Below are 15,335 nucleotides of genomic sequence, written 5' to 3'. Positions count from 1 at the left end.
CTTCTCTGAAGGGGCGTGTTCTTACTATCTGGCGAGCTACTAACTATCGAACCAGGCAGCGGTGGTTGTAGTCGAAGCTGAAAATAGCCAGCTAGCTTTGCTGCTCCCGTCTAATATAACTCCGAGTCGACGAGAAGTTAAAATGCTGGAAATGAATCTAAATTCATGAGTGCGCAGAAGACATTTGCAGGAGGAAACTATGGAAGATTGAGAGACGGGAGACATTTTATCGGCGCATTTTTACCGGCTTTTCGGCCAAGCCACCAGCTTAAACAGCCTTCGCAAAAAGCTTCTGCCTCTCCACCGAAGTTGTGGTCGGAAAATACGGTAAATTGTCTGGTTTTTAATGTGTTTTATATGTTTGTCGCCTATTTAAGTTGTGAGGTGAATGTCAACGGTCGCTTTGCTCGGCTGGCTGCTTGGATACCGCACGCGGCGTTTCTGTGATGTTTACCCGGGCTAGAGTGGCTAACTAGCCCGCCAGCTTTAGCAGCCTCGGCGTTTCGATCGCCTCGGCGTTTATCAGCGAGCATATTCGTATAAACGCCGTCCGAGAGCAACGGTTTTATGATTTGAAGAGGTAGCGGTGTTGTCATTGTTTATTTTTGTGTAAAGGGGTTCTAGGGAAACTTAGCTGAATCTGAAGTTCTGTTGGACTGTAAATATGGCTGACGTTTCGTTCTCGAATCGAGGACGCGCAACCTAACTATTATCCTGTGTGATACTTTTTCTCGCCGGTGATTGGCTAGACGGAGAGGGTGGACGGCTGTGATTGGTTGTCTAAGTACGAGAGGTTGATAAACTTCTCAGCCTCTTGTGGTCGTTTCACTTTAGTGACAAATTCCCCAAAACTCCACTTAAAGTTTCGCAGTATACCCCCCTGAAGTGTTTAAGGTAGTTGATACGAATGTATTACTTCGGTGTGACTCTGTATTACGATTTAAAAGTGGTTTTAGCGTTGACCGTAAGAGGGCGAACTGCTTGAGGCCTTGAGATCAAAAGTCCCGCCCATTGGACAACAAAAATAAAAACACTGTAACTTGAACTTAATCCTTCCAGTGAGTTTGTGTAATCGAATGTTCGTACTTAATTAAACTAGCAATGGATACATTTACATACCAATACACTAATTTCATATACAAATGTATGGATTTGTACTTTTACATATTAATCTCACTTGATAGTTGATGTTCGAACTAACTTGTAAACATGTTACTGTTTTGGTGCTGAACACTTGGAATATTTCGTTAAATTTTTCTGTAGAATTATTTATTCTATTATGTAACTTTTATTTATATATATATATATATATATATATAACTAAAAAAACTATGCTTTTACATTTATACAAAACACTGCAGTCACATTGATTTTGTAATGTTGATTTTAATTTGTAAATGTAGTATTCTATTATGTAAATATTCAATTTTGTATAATTTTACTTTACTTTTAGTCATTTAGCAGACGCTTTTATCCAAATAAGAAAAAGTACAAATATAACATTTATTTTTAAATAAAATTGACAAATGCATACAACAACATTTCAATAGTAAACGTAAAAAGGGAAAAAAATAAAAAGCAATACTTCTATCCTTTGCCGGTGTCCTAGCCCGGTAGAGTCGATGGTCTTTACACTCTTTGGTCTTCACACGAGGGCTGCCGCGGTATAATAACCTTTTTTATACATATCTAATAAGTCACTACTAGAATTCAGCTGAACCCACTTTCCTATTAATCACTAAAAATGGCCAAGCAAGTGCACACACTGACAAGATACGCGATACAGTATGAGACCAAACGCGATTTCAGCAACTCTCAACACCGTAAACAATAATATATACATTTTAATATATAACAATGCAATAATGCATATTAGCATAATTAAAATAGACATCATAATTTACTATTAAGTTGTGCAAACAATAAAATAAGTAAAAATATAAAGGTGGTATAATAAAATAACAAAAAGGGGTGAATCTGCACACAAATCAATATTGCATTTAACAATAATTATTATGAGGCCTAATAGCCTTTTTTATTTTTGTTTTATATGTTTATTATTGTTATTTGTATTATTTATTTATATTTATACAAAACACTACAGTGTTGTTTAAAGCCATACATATACAATGAAAAAAAAAATCACCAGCATGTCATGATGCGGGTTGTGACCACTTCCAGGAAATGAGTTTGCACATTATTTACAGATACATGACTCCGTCGAACATGGGTGATGTGAAAACTTCTTAGTGTTGATTATTTGGCAAGGACAGTGGCACATTGGTATCTTTGTGTTTTGTAAATCAGTTAGGAATCTTATGCTTGTTCTTTTTCTCTTTTGTCCACATAGGTCAAGGTACAAAGGGGCAGCGTGGTGTGAGTCCCCATGAGAAAACCACGACGGAGGGGAGGCCTGGCCGGGGCCCAAAGTGATGCCGCGGACACAGGTTCAGCAGGTAGAGGGGCGTCACAGCCACGCTCACTCTCTCCCTACCGGCTGAAGGTTTCACCCTCCAGAGAAACCCTAACATACGCCCAGGCTCAGAAGATCGTGGAGGTGGACCTTGATGGAAGACTGCATCGGATCAGCATCTTTGACCCCTTGATGGTGATCACTGAAGATGAGATGACAGCTCAGGACATTGCAGAGTGCAACAGTAATAAAGAGAACAGCGAGCAGTCAACGGTGACCACCGCCGTCAGCTCCCCGCGACGAACGGTGGCCCATAGAGGGAAAAAGAAAGATGTGAAGCAGTTGTCATCGTCTTCATCACAAAACCACTGCTCCAACGCTCATGGACAATCTCAGATGCATTCGAGCGTGAACAGCCACCATGGCACCTTACCCAAACCCACTTTCAGAGAACAAGAGTCTTATGCACCGGTCGAGGCACCTCCTCGCCCTTCGGCGTACTACCGTTACATTGAGAAGTCCAGTGAAGAGATGGAAACGGATGCGGAGTATGACATGGATGAGGAGGACATGGCCTGGCTGGAGCTGCTGAACGAAAGACGAGCATCGGAGGGCCATCCGCAAGTGTCACCTGACACTTTCGAACTCCTGATAGATCGTCTAGAAAAAGAGTCGTTCTTGGAGTCTCGAAGCCAAGCGCCCTCGCAGAGCATCATCGATGAAGACGCCTTCTGCTGCGTGTGCCTCGACGACGAATGTCTCAACAGTAACGTCATCCTGTTTTGTGACATCTGCAACCTGGCTGTGCACCAGGAGTGTTACGGCGTTCCCTACATCCCTGAGGGCCAGTGGCTCTGCCGCTGTTGCCTGCAGTCGCCCTCTCGCCCCGTGGACTGTGTGCTTTGCCCGAATCGGGGCGGAGCGTTTAAACAGACCAGTGATGGGCGATGGGCACATGTGGTTTGCGCTATTTGGATCCCGGAGGTGTGTTTTGCCAACACGGTCTTCCTTGAGCCCATCGAGGGCGTGGACAACATTCCACCAGCTAGGTGGAAGCTAACGTGTTACCTGTGCAAGCAGAAAGGTTGCGGAGCATCCATTCAGTGCCACAAGGCCAACTGTTACACGGCTTTCCATGTAACCTGTGCGCAGAGAGCGGGACTCTTTATGAAAATAGAGCCAGTCAGAGAGACTACTGTGAATGGGACTACGTTTTCGGTGAAAAAGACTGCGTTTTGTGAGGCGCACTCTCCGCCTGTGAAGGACGGTTCAGATGATGAAGAGACCGGGGGGAGGGTTTTGGGGTGTCGGGCTAACAGGGGTCGCAGTTCCTACACGCAAACGCCACAGCTTAAGAAGCAGAAACGAAGCAATAAACTGGATTCTAAGCAACAGCAGAAGAAAGGAAAGAAAGAAGAGGTGTTGAAAAAAGTCACAACGCCTTTGGTCACTGTCCCAGAAATACCTACTCACAGGTAATCGTATTATAAAGTATATCACATTTTATATTATATTTAACATTTAAAAAAAAAAAAAAAAATTATATATTTAAAATGTATTTGTATGTATTTTATGTATTTATTTATATATATATTAGTTATTCGTATTATATATTTAAAATGTATTTGTATGTGCGCATATATATATATATATATATATATATATATATATATATATATATGCACATACAAATACATTTTAAATATATAATACGAATAACTAATATATATATATATATATATGATAGAAATGTCTGCGCAATAGTCATTTAATAAGTATATTAATATGTTATATATTTATATATATCTATGTAATTGTGTCTGTCTATATGTGTGTGTGTGTATGTATATGTGTGTGTATGTGTGTGTGTGTATATATATATATATATATATATATATATATATATATATATATATATATATATATATATATATATATATATATGTGTGTAATTATTTTGCTGCTCTATTTTACAGATTGAACAAAATTTCTAAAGATGTGATCATACAGAAGAAGAATCAGTTCATGCAGAGACTTCACAACTATTGGTTACTTAAGCGTCAGTCGCGCAACGGAGTGCCTCTCATTCGTCGCTTGCATTCACATCTGCAGGGTCAGAGGAGTGCAGAGCAGGTCAGTGTTTAAGGATATTTTAATTTTGTAGACATAAGCCTTATGTACAACTACAGTATCATACTTTGTGTGCATGTTATTGACTGTTATAAACTGTGTGTAGGCGGAGCCAGATGAGCTGAATGCTGTGAGAGAAGAGCTGAAATACTGGCAGAAGCTTCGTCACGATCTGGAGCGAGCGCGACTCCTGATCGAGCTCATTCGCAAGAGAGAGAAACTAAAGAGAGAGCAGGTAACATACTGAAATGTTACATATGATTACTGTGTATTCTTGCATAATAAAGACAACAAAGTTTATCTTGAACCAGAAGTGTTTATGCATTCATATTTACAGCCTCCAGCATAAAACCCATGTGCTGAACCTATTTTTGCCCCATGTAGCAAGCTGAACAGAAAATGCACCATTAAACTATTAATGAACAAGATCAATGCAATATAGGCTTTTATGAAGCAACATAAAACACTGAAGTAAACAAATGAATGAAAAAAGATGCCTGTCTGGCTTGGTGCAAGCAGCACAAACGCGTTGTTTTTAATCGAATAAGCAGTTAATATATACAATTTGGTTCATGTAAATTACCATTCGGGTGTAAATGTAACACCCCTCCTCATGAAAATTAGAATTTGTGAGGATCAAGTTTGTGCTAGTTCTCAATTGGTTTTGAAAACTGCTTTTCAATTGCTTACTCCCAATAATCACTTCATGATTTATAGCTGTTATCAAAGAGAATACTCAATTTTTTAACCCAGAAATATTTTTTTTTCTATTTTGTATAGAGCTGAAGCTCTGTTGAGCAGCAGAAATTCTGTCATTGTGAAAGTGCAGCACAAGCCTGCTGTAGCCGTTATGCTGCAAAGCGAGCATAAGAATCGGGCTATGACTTGATTTGGCAAATATTGCGTGTGAAATTGGGCTTAGTCATTTCTTCAGATTTGGCTTGGCTGCTTTTTCAGCCGGGCAAAACCACATGTGACATCTTGTACTATGAATGAAAGTGATGACATGAATTTTTAACGTGAATACATTTCTGCCACTTCCTTTGCAACTAATTGGTGGTTGGGAAAGTGCAGCTAGTGCAACTGAACATACTGACAAACTATGATTTGCTACTTGCTGTTTTAATGTTAATATAATTTACGGGGAAGGAATGTTCACATTCAAAGGAACATTTTATTGGACAGAAATGTATATGCCTGTGCATGGAAAAACAAGTCATTCCTTTTTTTTTTTTTTTTGTCCAAGTTTTCTGGAAGACTAAGGATTTTAAATAAATTTAAATTTGCTCAAATTTAGTTTTGTCAGCATTTAGAACTACATATTGATGACCTCAAAGCTTGCAGACATGGACTAAAAGCCACAGAACTGTCATTTTCATGAAGAAATATGACCCATGACTTTATAAAAAAATAAAAACATCTGATTTTTGTCACCTTGACCATATAAGAATTTGTCAGGTGTCTCACCATATAACCATGTGTTGCTTCTGTAGGTAAAGATTCACCAGGCTGTGACTGAGCATCAGTTAACTCCGGTCCTGGTACTGTTACGATCCACTTTAGAACAGCTTCAGGAGAAAGATAATGCAGAAATATTTGCACAGCCTGTCAACTTGAAAGAGGTGTGTCTATTTTATGTACATTCATACACACTGTTCAAAACTTTGCGAAAGAAGTCTCTTATGTTCACAAAGACTGCCTTTATTTGATCCAAAATATAGTATAAGCTGTAATATTGTGAAATATTAACTAAAAGAGAATTTTCAGTAGCCAGTACTCCAGTCTTCATTGTCACACGATCCTTCAGAAATCATTCTAATATGCTGATTTGCTGCTTAAATAACGTTTCTTATTATTAATGTTGAAAACAGTTGTGCTGCTTAATATTTATATGAAAACCTTAATATATTTTTCAGGATTATTTGATGAATAGAAAGTCCAAAAAAACAGCATTTATTTGAAATATACAAACATTTGAACAGTAATGTAAACGTGTCAAGTCATTATCGATTAATATGTGGCACAGGTCGTTTTTTTGCATATTGGCCAATATAACAGCTTTAAAAATGAATTGATCCATTGAAGTGCCTCTATTATGGGTATTCTTTCAACGATTCATTTTTCCAAACCCCTCCTTTGCATGATGCTAATCTGCGGTGATTGGTCCGATTGTATGAGGTTCCATTTGTGCCAAAAATGAGTCGACTGCTTTGTACTATACATTTGTCTTTGTCTACAGTCATTGCCTACTTGTTCAGTTAAATCAGTATATGTTGGTGTGTATGCTGTCTGTTGACGTCGTCTTAATCTGTCGTCCTGCCTGCTTTTTCTCTGTTGTTTTTACTGTCGTCCTGTTCTGACGTCCTGTTCTGTTGTCCTAACTGTCATCTTATTCTGTACGTGCACAAATATGTTCAGAAAAAAATACTGTTATTCACCAAAATGTTTTTTTATGTTCCAAAGGTTGTAGTACATTCATAGTTACGAGACTGGCTTACTACAGGTGAGATTTTGCCAATACCTCCCTTACTGTACATACAGTACACAAATATTCTTAGAAAAAAACTACTGTAATTTACCAAAAGGGTTTACAGTTTGTATAAATGCACAGTGCACAAATATTTTTAGAAAAAAGTTGTAGTGTTTTCTTATTTGCAAGACTGACTTACTACAGGTGAGAGTTTGCCAATATCTCCATTACTGTATGTACAGTACACAAACAGTTTTAGAAAAAAAACCTTCAGTTATTCACCAAAAGGGTTTTATTATGTTCCAAAGGTTGTATTATGTTTAGTCAGTTTTGCCCACAAGTAATTTACCAATAGGTTTTTTGTTTCGTGTTCTAAAGGTTGTACTACAGTAATTTATATGAAAATATTGTGTACATATATGACGGGAGGTATTGGCAACATCTCAAATGTAGTAAGTCAGTCTTGTATCAGGGAACATACTACAACCTTTGGAACATGAAAAAAACCTTTTGGTAAATTACTGTAATTTTTTACTTAATTTTTAAACTAATGTGCACTATACATACAGTAAGGGAGATATTGGCAAACTCTCACCTGTAGTAAGTTTTGTAACAAGGTACATACAACAACATTTGGAACATGAAAAAGCCTTTTTAGTGAATTACAGTGTTTTTTTTCTAAACATTTGTGCACTGTACGTCCAGTAAAGCAGGTATTGGCAAAATTTCACCTGTAGTAAGTCAGTCTTCTATAACCTACAACCTTTTGTAACATCAAGGAAAAAATACAGTAGTCTAATTTTTTTCATGAAAATATTTGTGTACTGTACAGACAGTAAGGGAGATGTAGAAAGTATAAGGCGAGATATTGGCAAAATATATTTAGCCATTTTGCCCACTAGGCGTTTACCATTATCCTGTAAACATTCATTTGAATGAATTGTTGGACTTCGTTTTGTACTGTGAGGTGAATTTGCAGACGGTCCCTAAAGCAGCCTAGTCGAATATGAAATTTGAAACTAACTTTACCGCGCTGATGAAGGTTATGCTGACAAAACAAGACTACATTAAGGACGACAGAATAAGATGACTGTTAGGACGACATAAGACGACAGTTAAAAACAACAGAGAAAAAGCAGGCAGGACGACAGATTAAGACGACGTCAACAGACGGCATACACACCAACATATACTGATTTAACTGAACAAGTAGGCAATGACTGTAGACAAAGACAAATGTATAGTACAAAGCAGTCAACTCTTTTTGGCACAAATGGAACCTCATAAGATTGGTCTCATTTTCATTTCATCTTGTCTGTAATGCCTGATAAAGCAGTGTTTGTGAGCCAGTGCTGCTTTGTGTACAGCGTTACCAGGGAAACAGCTATTTTTACCGCTCCAAAAGTGGCACCTAGTGGCAAAGAATGAATTTGCATTTTTATTCAGACCAATGCAAAAAGACCAACAAGTGGGTGGGCAATATGCTAATGTTTCATGTTTACTTCAACATGAAACAGCTTGGGATTCGTTTTAAAAAACGACTCATTTCAACGATTCAGAGTCGACTCTTTCTTTTGAGAGACAATGACCTTATACACGGTGCACTTTCAGATTTAAAACTTTGCAGGATGTTTTTATTCACTTAGAGCTGTGCTACACACTGCATGAACGGTCATTTTCAAAAATCCATAATGGGACACTTTAAGCTTTATAAACCGCAAATCTGCTCTTCATATTGAATCTAACTTCATATTGAAGTTTCAGTCACACAGAAACTGTGCTCTTGGGTTCTCAGGTCCCAGATTACCTGGAGTTTATCACGCACCCCATGGACTTCTCCACCATAAAATCCAAATTGGAGGCTCATAAATATCGCTCCGTCACTGACCTTGAGGCTGATTTCAACCTCATGATCAATAACTGCCTGCTTTATAATGCTAAAGACACTGTGTTTTACCAAGCTGCAATACGCCTGAGGGACCTAGGGGGCGCTATCCTGAGGCACGCTCAGAGACAAGCCCAAAACACAGGCTTTGACCTGGACACGGGCATGCACCTGGCAGAATCGCCACATAAAAATGACTACTACCGCTGCACTTTGGAAGATGGTGAGTAGTTAACAAGAAATCATATAAAACTAAATGCCAACAGTAACATGTTGGCAGTGGTAAAGTGCCTACAATTGGGTGGGATTTCTTGACTTTTATTGTAACGTGACATCATTTAGCTTGAACCTTTTAAGTTATTTTTCCAAGATGCCAATGGCATTACGTTTACCTTTTGTTCTTTGTTACTAATGATTGGATTTGTTGTGTGTGTGTAGTCGACACGCTGCTAGACCCTGATAATCGATTGCACATGACGACGGAAAACCAGTTGAGGGAGCTGCTAGATAAATTGGATGTGGTGACGTCCATGCGCTCGAGTGGTGCACGCACACGCCGTATACGCCTGCTCCGGCGAGAAATCAACAACATCCGCTATAAACAGCAGTCGCGGAACTCGCACATGCTCAATGGAGACCTCAAAGAGGAAGGCGAGGAGGAGGATGAAGACAAGGAGATGGATGGTGAACATAACCTGTCATCGTCAGATAAAGGTCAGACTTGACTATGGTTGGGAATCAAGAACCGATTCATTTCAGTTAATGTTCCAGAATTCCAGATCAGTTTTTTTAAACTACTAGAACCAAATGTTTTTCATGACATGCAGTTCTGTTAACGGTATTTGAATGTCTGCATTCTTTTTAAAGTTGGCATGAAATGTATATTCAACATTTTCTAAATGCATGTTATGACTGTAACCAATTCATCAATGCAAGTGTTCCGTTTAAAATAAAGTTTGACATAAATTTTTAATTAAACAATCATATCTCTGGATACTTTGGAGAAACAACAGCATTCATTCTGGACACATATGCAGTAGTATCACATACTACTTCGGTTATATCTCAATTTTTATAAATGGATTAAAAATAGTCACAAACTATTCTTGAACTCTGATTCAAATAAATGTACTCACTAAACTGTTCTTGACTGACTTAAGCACCATTCAAATCAAAATCTACATAACAGTAACTATATTAGCATCCCACCTATGCATGATAACTTTTATTATAAGTACGCGCTGTAGTTTTGTCATCTACCACTTTAAATGCTCAAGGATGCAATTCTGATTGGCTGTCAAGAGTGTTGTATATCTGCCTTGGAAAAAAAATATTTTGGTAGTTGGATAAACGTTTAATCCGATAAGGAAAAATGTGAATAAACTACGATGGAAACACATTTACCAAATAATTTCCACTATGCGCATCAAAAGTCATGTTGCTTTGCACAATGGGACGGGATAACTTGACTAACCAGCGGACCGATCTCGTTGCACAGCATCTGAAATGTTTTTTTGATCGTTCTGAAATGCTTGAGCAAATTCTATCATCAAAGTATTTCTGTATAGTTGTCTTACACGACTGCGTTCCCAAACAGCTGGCATCCATCTCAGAAAGCAATGACAGCATTTATTTATTATTAATGACAGCATCTGCTCGCTCTGAGGTGCAAGTCTTTTATCATATATGAAAATTATTCAATTCAGTGGCTTCTCCTACTTTTCTTAGTGATATTTAGTGCCAGTTTATCAGGAAGTGACGATTTTGTTCTCTTTGGATCGTTGGATGGAAACAGTGCTGTATTCGCGAATGTTTTATGCAGTGTTCCAGTTTTGCGCATAAGTTAAATTTTCATCTTTGGATGGAAACATAGCTCATGTTATAATTGTGGGTTGCTTTTTTTAAATTTAGAATGAACTATAACTTTATAATTATTGGTGTAGTTACCATCCTTGATGCGAACAGGCCTTTACTCAAAATTCGCAAGTTGTTGCTTTGATAATGTCTAATTTATAATTAACTTTTACTAATGTGTACTTGGGTGTGTTATTAGAAATCGTAAAGTGGAATCAGAATCGGAACCAGAACCATCCCTTCAGCAAAATTTTTGATTTCTCATTAAGCAATGCCAGTCTGATTCCAGATTTTTTTGTAACGTGGTTGTTGTTCTTCATCTAGATGACTGTAAATCAACCCCCCCACCCATGCTGGAACCCACAGGCCTGGCTTTGTCCCCTCCACCAGCAGACACCCACCAAGAACCGCCAACCCTCCGACCCATGACATCCGACCCCAGGACGTCCCCATGCCCACCTAAGCGCCTCAAACTCATCAGCGAGAGCCAAGAGGCCGATTCAGACGCCGCACCTGTGAACAGCTGCACCAAACCTGAGGACCGCCCGCCCGAAAACAAGCTGATCAACGGCCTCTCCTCCACAGAGTCGCCGACCCGGCCTGCCACAGGAGGGGTCGGCCGGCGGACGTCCGTCCTTTTCAAAAAAGCAAAAAATGGAGCAAAGCTCCAGCGTGAGAGAGACAATCAGATGCAGAATGGAAGCAGGGAGGAGGCTGCCAGTGCTGACCCAGAACCTGCACGCACACCCAACTGCACCGCCACCGTCAAGACTGAAACTTCAGTCCAGCCAAAACCTTCAACACCTCCGCCCATATCAACCCCAGCCAAACAGAGAGCAAGAAGCCGCAGCTGTAGTCCAGAGCGTGAGAGAACTCCCCCTCGACTCACTCTAGAGCCTGGTAAAGAAAACAACTGCTTTACATGATGCATTTTAAATGATTTGGTGATAGGTTTACTTGAAGGGTACCATGATTTTTGTGACCTTATTTACTTGTAAAATAACTGCTGTCACCCCTGTGGGTTTTTATGTGCTTTAAACAATATGTAAATGTGCTTATGGTTGCGGCATCATAACCATTACAAACTCGCTATTGTATCACAGTTTCCATAACTGAGTGAAGTCATAGGAGGGATAACTGCATTTCACAAAGCATGGACAGTCTTGTTTTTCATGACCACCGCAATTGTGGTATGGATAATACTTTATACTAATGAAACCTTTCTCTATTTTTTTTTTTTTTTTTTTTAGCTCTCACCAATGGATTCAGAAAGCACATAGATGGCGGCTCTGACTCAGAATACAGCTCATCTCCGACTCTCAGAGAACTGTAAGAGGAAAAACGAAAGACTGAAACCTCTCTGCATCATATAGCTCACATGTGCAGTTAACTGATCATTTCTGTTGCTTTCAGTGTCTCGCCCCCTAAAAAGAGCCGAGGGAAACCTGCTTTGTCCAAAGTCCCTTTCTTAGAAACCGTTAACGGAGACTCTGACTACACTGGGACTGGTAAGAAATTAATCCCTATTAAATCTCAATATATTTAATTTTTTTTTGTGCACAAGTAGATACTACAATCCTTGTTCTATGCAGATGTTCTGTCAAACGGGGATGCGCCTGAACCTGAACCTCTGGATTTGGTGTGGGCCAAAAGCAGAGGATATCCGTCCTACCCTGCTCTGGTGAGAGAGGGCGATCTACATTCATATTACGTGAATACAACACGTTGGTTCAATTATTTTTGGTTACGCATACGATTAATAAGGACAAAAATGTAATAAGGTCTTTTGGAAAAGTCTTTTTTGGTAGTCATTTAACAGCGTATTCAGTTCTCTAGTAAATGGTCACATGACAATTCTTTTCATGTTTTATTTTGATTGCTATTTATTATATTGTCATTTGTTTTTGTTTCATTGAAATAAATGATGGTACATTTATATTTTTATGCTTTAATTATTAGAATTGTCAACTCGCATTCACTGGTAAACAAAGTATTTAAATTTGTTTTGCATTGCTTTTATTATTTATTCATGTTATTTAATTTAATAACAACAAAAACAAATCTAACAATGTTATTAGCAGTAAAATTGAGTAATTTAGTAAAATTAGTTTAGCATTTTTATTATAAGCATTTTATCAACTCATGAACCCTCTGCAGTTCCATCAGCATATAAAATATATAAATTGTTTCGTAAGTGTTTTGTTTTGATTATTATATTTTAAATCATTTTTATTTTATTAAAATAATTTTAATTTACATTTTTTATTATTTAATTATTACCACCTTTTGTTAACTCACAAATCACAGTTTGGAAAAACCCTGCATTAGTCCATGTTATTTAAAAATTGAATCAAAATTTGCTTCACTTCTATGACAAATGTTCTTTTTGGATAATATTACTAATCACTCACTCAACTTCTCATGCACCCTATATATTTTTTTCCTCACCAAATAGTCTGTTTTTTGGGTTGTGAACAGAGTTAAAGCAAACCACTGACATTCAGAGGTTAAATGAATGGTTTGAATTGCTCTTATTTTGTAGATCATAGATCCAGACATGCCTCAGGAGGGTCTTCTGCATAATGGAGTTCCCATTCCTGTGCCTCCGCTTGACGTGCTGCGCCTTGGTGAGCAGAAACAGGAAGAAGCCGGCGAGAAACTCTTCCTGGTTCTCTTCTTCGACAACAAACGCACATGGTGAGCACAGCACTGGGGATTTACTTTTGTTTTCCTTCAGCTTTATCCTCCAGACTTTGCATTTTCAAATATCCATGGTAAGTATCTGCTGCCTTTAAAGCTTTCAGAACGAACTGACAGCGAGTTTTCTGTTCTTACGTTTGTCTCTGCAGGCAGTGGCTGCCACGAGATAAAGTGATCCCTCTTGGCGTTGATGATACGGCTGATAAACTGCGAATGATGGAGGGCAAGAAGACCAGTATCCGGAAGTCCGTGCAGGTGGCCTACGACCGAGCTATGATGCACTTGAGCCGAGTTCGAGGAGATAATGGTTTTGTCGGCTCCAACTACATGTAGAACAGAAACGCCAACCGCATCTGTCTTAACGTACCACTCACATGGGCTTTCAAAGGGAGGCTGAGGGCCATTCAGTTCAGTTTAGTTTATCCATGTGTTCATGACACAACCCTCTCAGTCATTTCAGAGTCAGGACAGGAAAGTACAGTGGCTTCTACCGATAACTAGTTTTTATGAGGTGTCACTTTATGGTGAAGACGAGTCTAAACCACATAGACTCAGAAGAGACTATGTGGTGTAGACAGCCCGCCAAGAGACTCAGAGTTTTAGCGTTTGGGTACATTCAGAGCAATTAATTTCTGAAAAATTAATTTTAAATGAATGAACTTAAAGAATATAAACGTTTGAATGAATCACTGCCATTTTCTTAAGATAGCTTTTTACTTTTTAAAGTTTTACAAACCACTTATTGTATATTGTAAAGACACTTGTGTATATAAGTATGTTTTTTTTTTATCATATTGTATCTAATTTAATTTTTTTCTTTTGTTTATTGTGAAATAAATTGCCTGGAGGAATGAAGAAATGAAGGTTGTGTATATACGTGTAAAAAGATTTTCAGATGAATCCTACATAGTTTATCCTGCTTGTCTTTGATATCGGATGGTGTGAGCGTGTTCATATACATGTACATTAACAGCATACGATCGTGTATGTGTATATGTACCGACTCACGGTTGTCTATGGTAAATATATATTCTCATTTTTGATACAAAAAAGTAATTTATTTATGGACCGTAAAGGAATTAAATTATATTGGTTCAAGATGGAAAGCAGATCTCTTATTTAAGATGATAAACTATTGCATAGGCTTTTAAGATCTAACTTCACATGTGCTTTCAGATCCTGGTTTAGTTCTTTTTAAGATTTCGAGGTGAAATGTTTGAGGGATGGTGATGATGACGACATGTTTTACACTTGCTGTTATTACCTTTTCACCATCAAGCACAGAACGTTGTATTTATTGTAGAAAGTTGTGGAGCTTTTGTTCACTGTTTATAAGATGGACCCTCTAAGAAATTTTAAGCTTGTACAAATTGCAGATTTTACCTACCCACCAAATAACCTGTCTCAAACAGTATTTTCTCATGCGGGAAATAAATGTTCTATGGAAACTCTACGATGGCTGTGTTAATATTCATGTTTTATAAGCTGTTTTTCTTTAGACCTGTAATGCATTATTTATTTATTTTTGGAATTAACATTGTAAAGCTCTGTTGGAATGTTAGATTTCCTAATCTAACATTCAGTACATGCAGTACTGACTAACCAAGACGTTTGTGCTAGAAATGACTGAAAATGTACTTTGAGGCTAACTCCTGAAAGTAAAGGTGGCACTGATTCATTTTTTTTTTCTAGTTGTTTAGGTAAGATAGATATAGCTATATAGATACACTATATTGCCAAAAGTATTGGGTCACCCCCTTCTAATGAACATGTTTGACTACGAGACATGTGTTTGACATGTTTGACTAATTTCTATGAGAACAAATCTTAATGTTAAAGCATATAATGATATTCTAGGGAACTGTGTGCTTCTAATTTTATAG

General features: G+C 38.1%; 1 protein-coding gene across 1 annotated transcript; it reads left to right on the top strand.

Annotated features, from left to right (window-relative positions):
* The first annotated feature begins 43 nt into the window (after positions 1–43).
* LOC306848686 (bromodomain and PHD finger-containing protein 3-like) lies at positions 44–14,906 on the top strand. Its single transcript, XM_079383380.1, has 13 exons — positions 44–327; positions 2,351–3,888; positions 4,390–4,546; positions 4,650–4,778; positions 6,037–6,165; positions 8,809–9,121; positions 9,337–9,612; positions 11,077–11,652; positions 12,003–12,081; positions 12,166–12,260; positions 12,345–12,433; positions 13,295–13,449; positions 13,602–14,906. Exons 2-13 carry the CDS (start codon positions 2,387–2,389, stop codon positions 13,783–13,785), a joined length of 3,684 nt encoding a protein of 1,227 aa, XP_079239506.1. The 5' UTR covers positions 44–327; positions 2,351–2,386; the 3' UTR covers positions 13,786–14,906.
* The last annotated feature ends 429 nt before the right edge of the window (positions 14,907–15,335 follow it).

The sequence above is a fragment of the Barbus barbus genome, assembly GCF_936440315.1.
Source record: "Barbus barbus genome assembly, chromosome: 28".
NCBI classification, from domain to species: Eukaryota; Metazoa; Chordata; class Actinopteri; order Cypriniformes; family Cyprinidae; genus Barbus; species Barbus barbus.
The sequence above is the reverse complement of the archived record's forward strand: the minus strand, read 5'-3'. Positions and strand labels throughout refer to the sequence as shown.